At 47.3% G+C, this 18,994-nt stretch overlaps 1 protein-coding gene across 13 annotated transcripts in view; it reads left to right on the top strand.

The window, feature by feature from the left end:
- Window positions 1-18,994, top strand: part of HMGCLL1 (3-hydroxy-3-methylglutaryl-CoA lyase like 1) — a 157,534-nt gene that overhangs the window by 73,449 nt on the left and 65,091 nt on the right. For all 13 annotated transcript variants that reach the window (XM_090034078.1, XM_090034026.1, XM_090034097.1 and 10 more), the window contains one exon: window positions 9,897-9,960. In XM_090034078.1, the coding sequence (XP_089890204.1) occupies window positions 9,897-9,960 (64 nt within the window). The remainder of the gene's footprint in view (window positions 1-9,896; window positions 9,961-18,994) is intronic.

Genomic DNA, 18,994 nt, shown 5'->3' with positions numbered 1-18,994 from the left:
CCTTGCTGACTTCTTCTAGTAATCTCCCTCTAACCTGTTGCTACTTTTTTTCAATATTTCTGTTAGCCTTTTAGCCAGTTCCAGTCAACCTTACAAATCATGGGGAACAAGCAGGAGGAGCTTGCTTTCCTCCTTGTAAGTAGTAAAATCGACCTGGTTGGCCTAGTGGAGACATGGCGGGATGAAACTTTTGACTGGGCAGTAGACATAGAGGGCTATAGGTTGTTTAGAAGAGATAGGAAGGGGAAAAAAGGTGGGGGGGGGTAGCGCTCTATGTTAGGGAACAGTATACCAGTTCCACCTTCCAAATGGGACCAGAGGAAGGCTTAACTGAGACCCTGTGGGTCAAACTTCAAGGAGGGCGGGGGGAGAGCGATCTGGTGGTAGGGGTTTACTACAGGCCACCACATCAGGAGGAAGAACTGGATCTGGAATTCTCCAGGCAGCTGGGGGAGGCCGTGCGTGCAAGGGATGTTGTGGTCATGGGTGATATGAACTACCCTGGCATCAACTGGGAGGAACAGTCAGCCAGGTCTAGCCACTCATGAAGGTTCCTGATGTGCGTACAGGACCTTCACCTCATGCAGGAGGTACTTGTCCCCACTAGGGGAAACGCCATACTGGATATGGTGTTAGCCTCTGGGGATGACCTGCTGGGGGAGGTGCTAGTACAAGGGAGGTTAGGGGACATTTATCATGATATGATCAAGTTTGCTATTCAGAGAAAGGTGGGGAAGGTAACTAGCACAGCGCAAATGCTTGACTTTAGGAAAGCCAACTTCAGTGTGCTCAGGGCAGTAGTCAGGGAGGCACTCGGAGCTCAGGGTGTAGCTAGTATGGGGTCCAGGAAAGGTGGTCCTTCCTCAAGGAGGCTATCTTTGAGGCACAGCAGGATGCAATTCCTGTGTGCAGGAAGGCGGGAAAAGGGTCCAAGAAATCTTCATGGCTGAGCGTGGATATCCAGGCTGGCCTGAAGGCAAAGAAAAAAGCGTACTGGCAGTGGAAGCAGGGGGCAGGGACAAAGGAGGAGTACACCTCCCTGACCCGAGCTTGTAGGGATTTGGTCAGGAAGGCTAAAACAGCACTGGAGCTTGGATTAGCTTCTGGGATTAAGGATAACAAAAAGTCCTTTTTCAAGTATATAGGTAGCAAGAAGAAGTCTCGGGGTAACATTGAAGTCCTACAAGGCAGGGCAGGGCAGTTGGTGACAGACGTGTGAGAGAAGGCAGAACTCTTCAACAAGTTCTTTGCCTCCGTGTTGCTGTCTGCTGACAATGGGATGCTCTTGGGTGATAGCGTAGAGAGGCCCAGGAAGGATGCGGGTCCCCCGACTGTTAGTTCAGACCTAGTTAAGGACTTCCTGGAGGGTGTAGATGTGTCCAGGTCAGTGGGCCCAGCTGACCTACATCCACGGATGCTGAGGGAATTAGCTGGTGTCATTGCGGAGCCATTGCCACAGCTGTTTGAGGACTCCTGTTGCTCAGACCAAGTCCCTGAGGACTGGAAAAGGGCCAATTTGGTCCCAATTTTCAAGAAGGGGAGGAAGGAAAAGCCTGGCAACTACAGGCCAGTCAGCCTCGCTTCTATCCTGGGGAAGGTCTTTGAAAAAATTATCAAGGGCCACATTTGTGAGAGCCCTGCAGGGGAAGTGATATTGAGGGGTAACCAACATGGGTTCGTGCAAGGCCAATCCTGCCTGACTAACCTGGTCTCTTTCTATGACCAAGTAACAAAGAGCTTAGATGGGAAGGAGGAAGTCGATGTCATCTTCTTGGACTTCCAGAAGGCCTTCGACACAGTGTCCCACCCAATTCTGGTGGGCAAGCTGAGGGACTGTGGCATTGACGAATGCACGGTCACATGGGTGGCAAACTGGCTCCAAGGGTGAACCCAGAGGGTGGTGGTGGACGAGTTGATGTCGACCTGGGAGGGTGTGGGCAGCGGAGTCTGCCAGGGCTCGGTCCTTGGGCTGGTGCTGTTCAACATCTTCATTAGCGAGTTGGACAAGGGTGTGGAGAGCACCCTGTTCAAGTTCGCTGATGTCACCAAGCTGTGGGGTAAAGTGAATACACCGGCAGGCAGGGACTGCATCCAGACACACCTGGATAGGTTAGAGAAGTGGATGGATCTGAACAGGATGCAGTTCAACAAGGACAAGTGCAGGGTGCTGCACCTGGGGAGAGGGAACCAGCATTATGGTTATAGGTTAGGGGCTGACCCTCTCAGCAGCACAGAGGCAGAGAGGGATCTTGGAGTCAGGATTGACTCCAGAATGAATATGAGTCACCAATGTGATGAAGCAACAGGCAGAGCCAACCACACCCTGTCATACATCAACAGGGGCATCACTAACAGGTCCAGAGAGGACTTGCTCCCCCTCTATGCAGCGCTGGTCAGGCCGCAGCTGGAGTACTGTGTCCAGTTCTGGGCGCCGCACTTCTAGAAGGACGTGGAGAACCTGGAGAGGGTCCAGGTGAGGCCACTCATATGGTTGAGGGCCTCCGTGGCCAGCCCTATGAGGAGAAGCTGAGGGACCTGATTCTCTTCAGTCTCCGCAAGAGGAGACTGAGGGGGGATCTTGTGGCTGCCTACAACCTTATCAGGGGCCACCAGCAGGAACTCAGGGAAAGTCTGTTCACCAGGACCCCCCTTGGAGTCACCAGGAACAATGGCCACAAGCTGAGGGAGGATAGGTTTAGGTTAGATATTAGGAAGAACTACTTCACTGTACGGGTGGCCAGAGCCTGGAATAGGCTTCCCAGAGAGGTGGTGCTGTCAGCTTCCCTGGAGATCTTCAAGAGGAGACTGGATAGGCACCTGGCTGGGGTCTTATGATCCTTGCCACCCCCAGTGCTCCTTCCTGCCCATGGCAAGGGGTTGGACTCGATGATCTGTCTAGGTCCCTTCCGACTCATTGATTCTATGATCATTTATTTATTCTCATCTTCTCCAGTTTAATTGCCTTAAACTCCATATAATGATAAGGTATTAAGTACTGAAAGAGTTCATAATTTTAAAAAAATGTTATATACAGATAGATTCCAAAAATTATCACACCCTTTCATCCACCAAAAGTCCCTGTTGTGTTATATAAGTACTGAAGGATTTTTGCTAGCTCATGTGAGTTGTGCAAAGTATGTTATTGTTCTTTAAGTACATTTTCACCTGTTTTACCTTTGTTTGCTCTACTCCACATTTTATTCATGCCACATGTTGCCAGCAGATGTGATTCATTGTGATTTAATATATTGTACTGTTATGTACATATACATGTAAAATATGTTAAATGTAGCATATATGTGTGTGAACTATACATTTTGTAAAATTGATTTAATTTGTACTGAGTGCCAATTCATATTCACTTTGTACCTTAGGTCAGAACAGTTTCAGTTATGAACACTTGTTTTCACTAACTCAAAACACCATAATATTATGGAAAAACTTTTTTGAGGTCTAAAAATTTCCATGCTTCATTCTGTCTGCAGGATTCTGTGTATGCACATGCATGTGTGTTTAAACTTAAAAAGAAATTCTGCTTTGCTGTTTTTGAATTTTGCTGTTGGAAAAAGGGTATCTATGGCTTGTAAAAAGGCTACCTTTGTTTTCACAGATAAGTTAAAAAATCTAGTTCTGATGCTTACATGTGTTCTGTTGGATTATGTATAAAACCAAGTCTATAAAAAGCTGCATTTCATAATAATACAGAGAACACTGAAATCATGCATGGTAAATATCTGCTAACATTATTAGCAGAATGTAATAGACCCCACCTCTGTCTCCTGTGGAACCAGAATGTAAACTCTCTTATCTTGCCTATTCAAGATCTAAACAAATGCAGGACCACCTGTTTTTTACCTGCTGCCTGGAATCATCATCTTACGAATAAAACAAAACCTTGCCCAACTCTTCCCCCAAAACATAATATATTAGTTGAAGGCCCCTGACACTTAAGACATGATTAACTGGTTAGTCACCTTTTAAGCAGTGACCTGGCCACATGTTCATACAATTAATGGTGCAATAAAACAAGGACTAAGCCACAAAGTTATTATATAAAATATATTTAATAAATTTGTGACTGGTTCCACCTTTAACTGAACATGTGGCAAATGCTTCCAACATCTGGAGCATACTAGAGCCTTTCAGGACTCCTTTGTGCTCTAGAGGCTGGAAGCTTCTGCTCAGCTCACCAGGGGGTCCCAGCTAGAAAAGTTCAGGGAACTTCAAACCTGCTGTTGCCAGTGCAGGGGGAAACTGGAATACGAATCTTCTTTCCACGTATATGTGCCTTTAAGTTATATATGTTAGGGTCCTATGGGACAGGATAGTTATATGGAAAATGGCTAAGTACAGATGTTCAATAAGGGCCTAGCATAAGGGCTCGAACTATAATGCTTCACTTAAAGCGCGGTATAAGTTAGAAGAGGAATGGACCAAACAGACATTCACCATTCGGTGGGGGGAGGTCAGCTCAGAGTTTGCCCACTGGCTGAGGCCAGCAGGTGGGAGGTACTCCCACATGCCTTCCTGGAAGCTTCAGGAGTGGCCCCTCCCAAGCCCTGTCCTCTCCCCCACTAGCTGGCAACTATCAACAGTGGCTAGGGGTAAGAGAGGTGGGGAAGGAGCCCCAGTGCAGTATAGATCCTTTCCATGTTGCTGGGTTGTATCTTGGTGGCAGCCTGGGTGCACGTGGTGGGAGGCCCCTACCATCTCAACCTTTTGACAGCTGTAGCCAGCAGCTGCATCCAGAGACTGGCTGGTCTAGCTTTTGGCCGTGTTGGGAACTGGGGGTGGGAGGGAAGGATCCCCCTGCTACATAGACCTGCCCTGGCCCCACCACAAGACCTGAACAAGCAACCTGAGGGGCCTGCGTGCCTCCACTTGGCCCTGCAGAGAGAAGACAGAGCCCTTTCTTTCTCTTCTCTGTAGCAGCCTGGGAGCATGGCTGGGCTGGTATTCACCCAGAGGAGACGAGCACCACCTGAGGCTAGCAAGCCCCCTAGTGAGGGGTCCCTGAGATGCAGGGGAGAATGACTTACTGTGATTTAGGATGAGATGGGATGGGATGTGTAACACTGCTAATATATATAAATCGATATATTAGCAGTGTTTCATTTAAATCACAGAAAAATGTGGATTTGGGTTTCCTTTTTTTTAACCAAAAATTGGGGATTTTTTTAAATCAGAGAAAACCTGGATTCCTGGTGTTGACCTTTGTTTCAGTGTTATAGAGGCTTATTTCTGGTTAGCTTAATTGTATTCCAAGTCAGTTTATCAAAGCCATTAGAAGACAGCATCTATACAATTTTGCTAGCATAGCTGTTTTGGCTAAAAATGTGAAAAATTGTACTCTGTAGCCAGTATAATTATGCTGTCATAACTTCTGATGTAGAGGCAGATGTACTGACAGAAAAGTATTTTAGCATGTCTATACATAGTTTGAAAAGTTAATGTAGCTAAGCAAGTAGGATCATTCCTTCACTTAACATAGACTGCGTTTATATTATGGGACTCTACTAACATAACTAAAGTAGCAGAGACTCTTTTAGTGTAGACATGCTAATAAGCTGGGTTTAAACAAAGGTAGGTGTCCACATGGTCTTTTGCACTGGTTTCACTGGATCACTTTAAATCCAAACCTCAAATCTCAAGCCACTATAGCTCTATATGAAGACTGGAACATAGCATTGCAGAGAGCTGTCCCTAGCCAAACACAAACAGCTGGAAAGGTGAGCTCTCTTGTATCCCCCCATTAAATGAGCTGAGAAGAGCAATTTAAAGTTTAACTGGGATGATTTACATGCTTAAATTATCACAAGATATCACAAGTTATGTAATACAAAAATGGAAATTCAAAACAGTCTCCACAGTGAGGCAGTATTAAGATTTCTCAGCAAGGGCCCATTTGTAGCTTGTGCATGTTGTGCTACCTTTGAAGCATTGTGCAAGGCAAAGTGATAGTGACTCATGGTCTTCCTTCCTTGCTCTACCTTATAGATTCATAGATGCTAGGGTCGGAAGGGACCTCAATAGATCATCGAGTCCGACCCTCTGCATAAGCAGGAAAGAGTGCTGGGCCTACATTACCCCAGCTAGATACACATCTAACCTTCGCTTGAAGACCCCCAGGGTAGGGAGAGCACCACCTCCCTTGGGAGCCCGTTCCAGACCTTGGCCACTCGAACTGTGAAGAAGTTCCTCCTAATATCCAATCTAAATCTGCTCTCTTCTAGCTTGTGGCCATTATTTCTTGTAACCCCTGGGGGGGCCTTGGTGAATAAATACTCACCAATTCCCTTCTGTGCCCCCCTGATGAACTTATAGGCAGCCACCAGGTCGCCTCTCAACCTTCTCTTGCGGAGGCTGAAAAGGTCCAGTTTCTCTAGTCTCTCCTCGTAGGGCTTGGCCTGCAGGCCCTTAACCATACGAGTGGCCCTTCTCTGGACCCTCTCCAGGTTATCCGCATCCTTCGTGAAGTGCGGCGCCCAGAATTGCACGCAGTACTCCAGCTGAGGTCTGACCAGCGCCCGATAGAGGGGAAGTATCACCTCCTTGGACCTATTTGTCATGCATCTGCTGATGCACGATAAAGTGCCATTGGCTTTTCTGATGGTTTCGTCACACTGCCGACTCATGTTCATCTTGGAGTCCACTAGGACTCCAAGATCCCTTTCCACTTCCATGCCACCCAGCAGGTCATTTCCTAGGCTGTAGGTGTGCTGGACATTTTTCCTCCCTAGATGCAGCACTTTGCATTTCTCCTTGTTGAACTGCATTCTGTTGTTTTCTGCCCACTTGTCTAACCTGTCCAGGTCTGCTTGCAGCTGCTCCCTGCCCTCCGGCATGTCCACTTCGCCCCATAGCTTAGTGTCATCTGCAAACTTGGACAGACTACATTTCACTCCCTCGTCCAAGTCGCTGATGAAGACATTAAAGAGTATCGGTCCAAGGACCGAGCCCTGCGGGACCCCACTGCCTTCCAGGTCGAAACCGACCCATCCACCACGACTCTCTGGGTGCGACCCTCCAGCCAATTCTCCACCCACCGGACTGTGCAGTCATCCAAGTCACAGCCCCTTAACTTGTTCACCAGTATGGGGTGGGATACCGTGTCAAAGGCCTTCCTGAAGTCCAAGTATACGACATCCACCCCTCCTCCTGCGTCGAGGCGTTTTGTAACCTGGTCATAAAAAGAGACTAGATTGGTCAGGCACGATCTGCCTGCCACGAACCCATGCTGGTTTCCCCTCAGCATAATTTGTCCTGCCGGGCTCTCACAAATGTGAGCCTTGATAATTTTTTCAAAGACTTTGCCAAGGATGGAGGTGAGACTAACTGGCCTATAGTTGCCCGGGTCCTCCTTCCTCCCCTTCTTGAAAATGGGAACCACATTGGCCCTTTTCCAGTCCTCCGGGACTTGACCCGTGCGCCACGAGCATTCAAATATTCCCGCCAGTGGCTCTGCAATGATGTCGGCCAGTCCCTTCAGTACCCTCGGATGGAGCTCATCCGGGCCTGCCGACTTAAAGGCATCCAGTTCTTCCAAGTGACCCTGCACCACCTCAGGGTCCACACATGGAAGTCTGGTGCCTTGCTGCTGCCTCCCTACACTCCCAGTGAGAGACTTGTCGTGCCTCCCGCTTAGGAACACTGAGGCGAAGAACTCGTTGAGGAGTTCAGCCTTGTCCCCTCTTTCCGTCACCAATTGTTTCTGCCCATTTAGCAGAGGTCCTATTCCTCCCTGGGCCTTCCTTTTACTCCCTATATATCTAAAAAAACAATTTCTTATTGTCTTTTACTTGGGTTGCCATCCTCAGCTCCATGGTAGCTTTGGCCTGTCTAACTGCCTCCCTACAAGCACGAGCAGAAGAGGTATATTCCTCTTTGGTGATCTCTCCCTGTTTCCACTTTTTATGTGCTCCCCTTTTGGCCCTTAGTCTGCCCTGGATTTCTCTGGTCAGCCAGGGAAGCCTCCTGGCCCCTTTCCCTCTTTTACCTCTCACGGGGATCGTCTCGCTTTGTGCTCGAAGGATAGTTTCCTTAAGGCACAGCCACCCTTCTTGGGCTCCCATCATTTCAAAACTACTACTCTGCAGTGCGTCCTTCACTAATCGCCTGAGTTCACTGAAATCAGCTTTCCTAAAGTCCAGCACGTTCACCCTACTAGTTACCTTACCCACTCGACGCCTTATGTTGAATTGTATTTTTAGGTGATCACTGTCCCCCAGATGGCTACCGATCTGTAGGTCTCCTACTATGTCATCCCCCGTTGCCAATACCAGATCCAGTAAGGCATTCCCCCTAGTGGGACCATGTACCTCCTGCGTCAGGTGGAGGTCCTGTACACAGGTTAGAAACCTGCGTGAGCGGTGGGACTTTGCTGTCTGTGTCTCCCAACAGATGTCCGGGTAGTTTAGGTCCCCCATGACCACCGCCTCTTTAGCTTTTATGGTCTCCGAGAGTTGCCTCAGGAGCCCCAAATCTATTTCTTCCCCTTGATGTGGAGGTCTGTAGCAGACCCCTACCACCAAATCCTTTTCTCCTTGCCCCCCATGTAGCCTAACCCACAGTCCTTCTACTTCCTCATCCTTTGATTCTGTCTTGATGAGGGTTGATGTATATTGCTCCTTAACATAGAGCGCAACCGCTCCCCCCTTTTTCCCTACCCTGTCCTTTCTGTACAGTCTATAGCCCTCGATATGTACCGCCCAGTCATGGGATGAATCCCACCAGGTTTCCGTCAGCCCCACTAAGTCATAGGCGTTTAGTGCAACCAGGAGCGCTAGTTCATCCTGTTTGTTCCCCATGCTCCTAGCATTAGTATATAGGCACTTGAGCCCTACGACTGGTGCCTTTGCTGCCCCCCCGCTCCAAGTCCCAAAGGGCTCTTTGTCTCTTACCTTCTCATTCCTTACCTGTGTCGTATTGCTGTCCACCCCCTGTCTTTCATGTTCCCAAAGCTCTCTTTCTTCAGGCTGGGCTGTCCTTGTTGGTGCCACCTGGTTTGGTGGTCCACAGCTTCCCCCGTCCTCATCTTCCCCTCCCCCGACGAGCCTAGTTTAAAGCCCGCCGGAGGAGATCCACCAACCTGTAAGAAAACACACGCTTACCTTTGGGGGACAGGTGAAGCCCATCCCAGCTGAGCATGTCCCTCGTTGTAATGTGTGGGTCATTGTCCAGGAAGCCGAAGCCTGCCTTGAGACACCACTGCCGAAGCCGCCAGTTGGTCTCTCGGATGCAGTTCTCATGCCGTCTGCCGCGTCCGTTTACTGGTAGGATGGAAGAGAATACCACCTGTGCACCGACTTCCCTCAGCACGCCACCCAGAGCCTGGTAGTCCGCCATCAGGTGATCGGGGGTTCTCCTGGCCGCATCTTGCTGATAGATGACCAACCATATTTCCCCTGCTGTTCAGGGGTAGAAATGTCAACTGGTACATTTGGTAAGAAGAGATGTAATAAATACATAGTCTGTTCTTGCAGTACAGCTATCCCTTGTGCCAGATATCTGGATTATGAAGTAAGGGCACCTTCTACTGCCTTGTGTGGCCAGCAAAGCAGAGAAATAAGATGATTCTTAAAATGACAACAATATGGAAAAGTTAAGTTTTATGTAGCTACTTTAATTTGCTTATAACATCAGTCCTTTGTAAGTTATGATATACATTGACCATAAAGAAGGATATTAAACTACTTATTTAACAATAAGAAGAGAAAACTTCAACATGGGCAACTTTAATTTGTTGCTGGAACCTTCATTTTGCCTTTTCTGACTAGAGCATACAACTTTTTATTTGCAGTAAGATTTTATTATATGCAACATACAGATGCATGCAATATATAATTATGTAAATTTGTACTAGTCACATATTTATGTTTCTGCTATTTTTCTTGTAGGTATGTATCTTGTGCTTTGGGATGCCCATATGAAGGAAACATCAAACCAGTTAAAGTGGCAGAAGTAAGAATGTATCTCTGTCTTACCTTTTTTTTGTGATAGGAATGCACATTTAATACATGCTTGAATTATTTTCTTTATTTAATCCTAGAAGCAAATACAGCAAACTCTAGGACTGGATATATACCTCATAATTTTCCTCAACGATACCCTCTCAGATTTAAAGAAAATAACATGCTTTGGTTATAATCAGTCATAAAACAAAAAATATTATGTGTTATTTCCTTCAACCAGAAAGGCAAGGAAATACTTAGGAAAAGAGGCTCAAATGCATATGTCAATGGACCGCGTTGTATGAGATGATTTCCAGCATTACTTCTTACAAATGCCAGCTGCTATTAAAGTCACTCCATACTAGCAGGCTGCTGCTTGCCTTCGATCAGTAAACCCACTTTAAATCCTGGTGCCCTAGATCAGCCCAGCAGGCAACTGCAGAATGTATATTAGCTGAATGCTTCAAAATTATCCTTAAAATAGGTTTGCTATTACTCTATCTTAACTATAAGACAATTGAGGAATAAGATGCATCTCTTATGAAGGAAAGACTAAGGAAGACGGTCAGAAGAGAGCACCTTTGCCTTTAGGAAAACAGACAAAGAGCTCAGGAGTCAGAAGACTGGGTAACAGCTGAATAGAGAGAGCAACAGACAGAGAAGCAGAGATGGCTGGGTGGGTCTGTATAGAAAAGGGTGAGGAAACACAACAAAGTAGTCTCTATACTTGCAGGTAAAGGTGCAATAGGATCTAATGTGTAGTCCACACAATCATGCTTCCTGCCATGCCACACATGAATGGCAGGAGGTATGGATATGGGATCATGTGTTAGATCCCATTCCTGGTGATGGGGGAGCCTGGTATTGGGCTTCCCCTACACTGGCAAGAAGCAAGCTCCTGCAGCTGGGAGCCTCTTCAGTTGAGGGGTTTCCAGCTGCGGCAGCCCACTCACCCCTGTGGCTTCGGGATTTTGGTAGCAGCCATCCCCCAGCACAGGGGTTTCACACACGTTTCTGAGGTTGAGGGATCATGGCTGCCTTGATCCCCCAGCTCTGAGGTTTTCATTCACCCCCGAGGCTGGGATTACAGCTTCCGTTATCCCTCAGCCACAGGGGTTTCATGCATTCAGTGTCCACAGCTGTGGGGCTGTGGGTTCCTCATGCTGCCAGGATGCAGTGGCAGCTGCTGGGACTGAGAGGCCACTCAATCGTGGGACTCCCAACTCTGCCTGGGCATTGTGCACCGCCATGGCTGGGAGTCTAGTTAGCTGACAGGGCTACCAGCCACAGAGGAGACTGTGTCACCTATGCAAGTTAAAACTGGATAGCATCCAACTATAAAGTTAGTACACATTTTTTAGGTCTATAGCTGGTTGGAGCTTTTTATTGTATAATAGGTACTTTGCACATGTAGCTGGTCTCCAGGGCAGTTTGTAGATGTGCTTAGCGTTTTCTAAATCGTGTTAACTGATTGGAATCACATGGTTTAAATCAAATTTCAATTTGAATTAGGAGTTAATAGATGATCATTGACCATCATAGCAGGGGGCACTGGCTATATACTGTCCATACACTTAAGAGTGCCTTAATAGAGGCTGGAAGTAATTAAGAGGTGATAATAAGCCTGTTTGAGCACTGCTATATTGTTGCAATTCTCTAGAAAAAGTTTCATAGTTTCATAGTTGTTAGGGGCTGGAAGGGACCTTATAGATCTTGGGCAGGAAAGACTGATGAGATCAGATGACCTCAGCAAGATGTGCGTCAGGATGCTTTTTGAAGATCGCCAAGATGGATGACTGTACCACCTCTGATGGGGAGCCTGTTCCAAACCCTCACCATTTGACTTATAAAGAAGCTTTTCCTTATGTCTAGCCTGAAGTGATCTTCAATCAGCTTGTGCCCATTATTTCTTGTCCTCCCCTGGGGGACCTTGGTGAACAGATGCTCTCTCAGGCCCTGATGTACACCCTTGATACACTTATAGGCTGCCACCAAATCCTCTCTGAGTCTTCTTTTCTCCAAGCTGAATAGTCCCAAGTCTTTCATCCTTTCCTCATATGACCTGGTCTCTAGGCCTCTAATCATGCATGTGGCCCTCTTTTGGACTCTCCTGAGCTTAGCCTTGCTTGAGATGCCTTGGTAGATGCATGCCAGTGTTTGATTAGCCTCATCAGCTACAACATTGCATTGATGGCTTATATTCATTTTGTTATCTGTCATGACACCCAGGTCTCATTCAGATGTGGTGCCAGCAAGTGTAGCACTGCCAAGCCTGTAAATGTGTTGTGGATTATTTCTCTCCAGACGATTCACTTTACATTCCTCTGTATTAAACAACATCTGGTTGAGGTCTGCCCACTTCGTGAGCCTGTCCAGGTCGCCCTGTATTGCCAGCCTGTTTTTGCATATGACCACAGTCCCCCCTAGTTTGGTGTCGTCAGTGAGCTTTGTTCGTTTGCTGCTAATACCTGAATCCAAATCATTGATGAAGATGTTGAAAATCACTGGTCTGAGCACTGAACCCTGAGGGACACCACTGTTCATCCTCCACCATGATGACTCAGTTCCATCAATAAATACTCTCTGGGTCCTACTACAGAGCCAGTTACATAGCCACCAAACCATAAAGTAGTTAAGGCTGCATTTTCCCAATTTTTTCATAAAGATTTTGTGGGAGACCAGTTAAAGGCCTTTTTGAAGTCCAGGTATATGACATCAACCTCATTTCCCCAACCCAGATCGTGAGTCACCTGATCATAGAAGGAAATGAGGTTGGTCTGGCATGAGTTGCCCATAACAAAGCCATGTTGGCAATCCTTCAGAATACTGCCTTCCGCTAGCCTGTCTGTAATGGATCCCTTTATCATTTTCTCCAGGATTTTATCAGGGATTGAGGTCAGACTGATTGGCCTGTAATTTCCTTGGTCCTCCTTTCTTCGTTTCTTAAAGATAGGTACCATGTTGGTCTTTTTCCAATTTTATGAGACCTTCTGAGCACCACACGTTTCCAAATAACTTTGCCATCGGTTGCACAATGACATTGGCCAGCTATTAGCACCCTCGGGCGTGGTTCATCTGGTCCTGCTGACTTGTACATATTTAGCCTTTCTAGGTGCTCCCCCACAAGTTCTATGCGAACTGCGGGAGGGTGGTCACTCCCATCATGATCATCCTGTATCCTGTCAAGCAGGCTAACACCCCTGGACCGGTGGAATACTGACGTGAAATATTCATTCAGGAGTTCAGTTTTGTCTGGAGTGTAAGTTATCAGCCCTTCTGTTTCATTCAGTAGGGGTCCTATGCTTCCTTTATTTTTTCTCTGACTTCCTACATATCTAAAGAAGGACTTTTTGTTTTCCTTAATTCTGGTTGCCAATCTGTATTCAGTTTGTGCTTTTGCTGTCCTGATCTACTCCCTACAGGTACAGGCTGTTGCTGAGTACTCCTCTTGGGTAGTTATTCCTAACTTCCATCCTTTGTATGCTACTCATTTTAATTTCAGGAGGTTCATGACTTCCCTGCTGAGCCAAGGGGGTTTCCCAGCCCCTTTTCTGCCTTTTTATGGAAGGAAATGGACTTCCTTTGACTTTTTAGGATTGCTTCCTTCAACCATGTTCTTCTTGTACCCCCTTCCTCACCAGACCATGGTCCTGCAGGGCTTTGCCAACTAATCCGCTAAGCTTGTGGAAATCAGCTTTCCTAAAATCAAGGATTTCTACTTTACTGGACTCCCCTGATTTATGGTGGATGGAGGAAGTGTTGTTCCAGAAGCCCTAACTGACCTGATACGTAGTCAGGGTGAAGTTCTGTTGGCACATTGACTTTTTTAAAAGTGTTACTTTGTGCCTGATAGCCTCTGTTGTGTTGCAAAGATCCAATTGAGTTTCCCTTGTGGAGATTGATATTTACAATGCTTATATGCTTATCTGAGTTCCTAAGGACTCCTAAAAGTTTTTCCTAAAAACAATGCTCTATGTATATGTTAATTAATACAGTTTAAATTACCAAATGCGGACTATCATAGTGTGCATTAACTTTAATCCTTGTTCAATGATGAGTAGTTAATTTCAACTGGAGCCAATTTTAATTCAGACTGCAGACATCCACATATATATAGTGACAGCTGTAGTCCGGATTAAAACTAGAAAAATGTAACATTTACAAATGGCCCAGGAAACTAAGCAAGTAACCAATTAATTGTGTGATACCTGTAATGTGTGTGTGGGGGGGGGGCAGGAGATGCAATTAAATGAATGTTGACTGGCTGTAAAGGTAGCAACAGTAAAGTAGAGAAACACACATTTTTCTGGATTTTGCTTGCCATGCTCAACTTTCCACTTTTGACATATGTTAGAATCTCAAGTTCATCTTTTTATTATATATTGTATTCTATGCATGAGGATATCAGGGCTTTTCTTCCTTCTCTACATGGAAATCACACAACGCTTCTTCCATAGCAGCTACACTAGATTTCACACTTTAGAAAATAACTACATTGGAAGGGATTAAATGTTTCTGAATTAATTGGTTTTAATATGAAGTGAAAGTTAGATGTGAAACCTTTTTGGGTGCAATGGTGATGACAGAAGCAGCCATGTGTTAGTAAACTGTTATTGCAGTATCATATTCCCTCGTAAACTTCTATCCGTGTATTGCCTATTTTTAAAATAACTTTTTGTCCACAAAAGAATTCTTTTCAGAGTTACATCTGGAGTGGGTTTTTTTACCCAATCTGCAAGTTTTTATTTACATGAATGTTCTATACTCTACCTTAATTTTATTCAGTGTCTTTCTGTATATCCATGCACCTATGAATGCACTGTAAGTAATTAATATTAAGCTTCTCATTAAAGTGAATAATATAGACCTTGATCTAACACAGCACTTAAGCATATTTATAACTAGAAGCCTCTAAGTAGCCACAACTTTTTATATGCAAACACATCTACTTAAATTACTTATTGGGGTCATACAGTTGCTGATATATCTTCTAATCTTCTTGAGTATGCTGTGCTGCATACCTCTAGCCCCCAGCTTTGTCGGAATGAAATTATGTGGTTCTCCTTCTCATAGTTTGTAATCTGGGTTGATTTATATCCAGACTTTGCAACTCTGTTTCTTCAAAGAGCAATGAAAATGGTATCTATTGATCAGATGGAATTATTTACAGAACAACATGTTTCAGAGAAAGATAGATTTTAGAACAATTAAACACACAGATCTAGTTTACTGGATCTAACCTCTCCCATGGTATCTAACCTCCCACCCAAAATCAAGAGCATGACCAGGAGTTTACCAGGAAATTGGCTGAGGCTGCATGCTCCAGGTCCATGGTTGTCATGGCAGAACTACCCAGACATCTCATGGGAAGACACTTGGCTAAATCTGAGTGGTCACAAAGCTTCCTCTCCTGAGTGGATGACCTCTGTCTGACACAAGAGGTCTATGGGCCAATGAGAGGTAAAGCACTGCTCGACCTGGTACTGGCAACAGGGGATGACCTAATCAGTGACCTAATGATTGAAGGGAAGGTGGGTGACAGCAACCATGGGCTGATCACCTTCACCATCTGCCATAAAGCTGGCAAATCAGTAAGCAATACAGAAGTCCTTGATGTCAGGAAAGCTGACTTTGACAAGCTCAGGAGGCTAGTCGGTGAGGCCCTAAGGGACCACAACCCCAAGGGAAGGGGAGCTCAGGAAAAGTGGTTGCTCCACAAGGGTTGCTCCTCGATGCACAAGCTAATGCTATTCTGTCTTGGAGGAAAGGCAGCAGAAGGGCACAACAGCACCCTTGGCTCTCCAGGGAACCAGCAGACCACCTGTGGCTAAAAAGAAAGGCTTGCAAAGGATGGAGGACTGGAACCACCATGGAGGAGGAATATTCCGCACTGGTCCGGACCTACAGGGAGCGAACCAGGAAAGCCAAGGATGCAACAGAACTCCAACTAGCTACAAGTGTCAAGAACAATAAGAAGTCCTTTTTTAGATATGTGGAGAGCCAGAGGAAAAACAAGGGCAACATTGGACCCCTGCTAAACCAGATGGGACAACTGACAACCAATGCCCAGGAAAAAGCCAACCTATTAAAAGGGTATGTCACAGGGAAACTACAGAGAAGAGACCCCGAGGGGCCAAGGGGGAATCCTGGGACCCAAAACACAACAGGGAAGGCAAGGGAAGGAAAAAAGAAATGGAGATTCCCTTACCTGCAGCTGACGCTGCGGCGAGACCAGAAGAGGTGGCAAGACCCGCGTGGCTGATTAGCCGCATCTTTTTAAAATTGTGGCCAGCTGTGGAGAATTACAAGCAGAGCCGGCGCGGGACAATAAAAGGCAGTCCAAGGGAAGAAGAAGGGGGGGAGAGCCGGAGTGGAGCCGCCAGCGGAGGTGCCCTTGGAACCGCGGTCGGGGGCGAGGAGGATCCAGACGAACCCTCCACGAGGCAAGAGGCTGCACCCAAAGCTGCTGGAGGGAGGACGCCAGCGAGGAGGTGGCGGATGCCCCTATTCACAGCAACGGAGTCAAAGGAGAAAATCCAAGGACTCCGGATGAAGAAGCCAACAGCAGAGATGGCCTCAAAGAGAGGGTGATGGAAGTCAACCCAGCAATCCTGGTGGGATTGGCATGGGTTTAGGAAGGCTCCCGGAGTCTACCGTGAGGGGGAGCAAAGAGCCTAAGCAGTGGGACGGGCTGCAGGAAACAAGCTCCTACCAGTCTGAACTGCTCAGCAAGGGACAGAGTGGGGTTGAATTGGAAGGACTGGTAGTAGTCCTGTTCAGCACTCAGGAGTGATATGAGCTGGACAGAGGTGTGCTTTAGACAGGGTTAATAGGGAGAGGAATTTTCTGGGCCAGGGAGCCCACTTTGTTTAAAGCCAGGGATTTTTACTGGTAGTGTTTTTTCTTAATTTTCGTTGTTCTGTTTCCCACTGTTGGAGGGGTAGGAAGGAAGGCCATAGAGGGTCTTATAATCAGCTCGATTCGGGGTCAGGTTAGATCTTTATATCTGTATCAGAGTGCCCATTACATCAAGAGGCGAGGGTCGGGCCTGGAGACATCAGCAACTCGGCGAGGCTGGGTATCGGGGTGAGGCATAGGGGAGGCTGGAGCCTCACAGAAGACCTGCTGGAATTCACCATCCAGCGCAAGGTAGCAAAAGCATGCAGTAAGGCAGCGGCCCTAGATTTTAGGAGGGCAAACTTCAGCGAGCTAAGGAGGATAGTTGGAGAAGCGCTGAGGTCCCGGGGGGGGGGGGGGGGGCGGGGTGCCAGGTGTCCAAGGAGAGTGGTCGCTCCTTAAGGAGATGATCCTCCAAGCCCAAAGGAAGGTAATCCCAACCAAGATCAAAGGGAGCAGCAGAGCACACAAGCCTCCATGGCTCACCAAAAGCATCCAGGAATGTCTCCTTGCTAAAAAGGAGGCTTACACCCAATGGAAAGAAGGGGCCATCACCAGGGAGGGCTATTCTGTAGTTGTTTGGCGATGTAGGGGGTAGTTAGGAAGGCCAAGGCAGAGGTGGAACTGGGACTAGCTTCCCAGATTAAGGACAATAAGAAGTCCTTTTTTAAATACATAGGGAGTAAAAAGAAGGCCCTGGGTAATGTGGGGCCCTTGCAGGACGCATTGGAAAATTTGGTCATCACACCAGACGGCAAAGCTAACATGTTTAACGATTTCTTTGCCTCCGTCTTCCTAAGTAGAGACCAGAACAGCCACCTCCCTGCTGGGCCCCTCTAAAGTCCCGGGGGAGGCACACCTGGGCCAAGGGTTAGGGAGGATTTAGTTAGGGAGCTTCTGGAGGGGCTGGACGTATTCAAGTCAGCCGGTCTGGATGATATCCACCTTGAGTTCTAAATGAACTGGCCGAGGTCATTGCAAGACCCCTGGCATGGCTTTACGAGCACTCGTGGTGCTCAGGAGTGGTGCCGGAGGACTGGAAGAGGGCCAACGTGGTTCCCATGTTCAAAAAAGGGAGGAAGGAGGACCCGGGAAACTATAGGCCAGTTAACCTTACCTCGATCCTAGGCAAGCTGTTTGAGAAAATTATGCTGGCACACATCCAGGAGGGGCCAGCAGGGGACTGCATGCTTAGGGGCAATGAACACGGGTTCATCAGTGGCAGGTCCCGTTAGACCAACCTGGTGGCCTTTTACGATCAGATCACCAGATCATTAGATGCAGGGGTAGCAGTGGACATAGCCTTCTTGGACTTCTGGAAGGCTTTTGACACTGTCTCTCACCCCGTTCTCATTAAGAAACTGGGGAACTGTGGTGTAGACACCCACACAGTCAAATGGGTCACCAACTGGCTGGAGGGCCGCACCCAGAGGGTGGTGGTGAATGGGTCCTTCTCAACCTGGAAGGCAGTGGGGTTCCACAGAGCTCGTTCCTCGGGCCCGCACTGTTCAACATCTTCATCAGTGATTTGGACGAGGGGGTAAAAAGCACCCTGTTCAAATTTGCTGATGACACTAAGATGTGGAGGGATGTGGGCACATTAGAAGGAAGCAACAGGCTACAATCAGACCTAGACAGGTTACAAGGGTGGGCGGACGAGAAGAGGATGGGTTTCAACACAGACAAGTGCAAGGTGATGCACCTGGGGAGGCACAACCAGCACCATACCTACAGGTTGGGGAACTCCCCTCTTGTCAGCACAGAGATGGAAAAGGATCTTGGAGTCATCACTGACTCCAAGATGAACATGGGCCAGCAGTGTGGGGAGGCAGTTAGGAAGGCCAACTGCACCTTGTCATGCATCCACAGATGCATCTCGTGCAGGTCCAAAGCGGTTGATCCTCCCCCTCTGTGTGGCACTGGTCAGGCCACAGTTGGAGTACTGCATCCAGTTCTGGGTGCCACACTTCTAGAGGGATGTGGACAGCATGGAGAGGGTCCAGAGGAGGGCCACTTGCATGATCAGGGGACAGCAGGGCAGGCCCTATGAGGAGAGACCCGAACCTGTTCAGCTTCCAAAAGAGAAGGCTGAGGGGGGATCTCGTGGCCTGCTATAAACTAGTCAGGGGGGATCAGCAGGCATTGGG

The sequence above is a fragment of the Crocodylus siamensis genome, chromosome 1, assembly GCF_052110815.1.
Source record: "Crocodylus siamensis isolate JL-2025a chromosome 1, ASM5211081v1, whole genome shotgun sequence".
NCBI classification, from domain to species: domain Eukaryota; kingdom Metazoa; phylum Chordata; order Crocodylia; family Crocodylidae; genus Crocodylus; species Crocodylus siamensis.
This window is presented reverse-complemented; position numbering and strand designations above follow the sequence as displayed.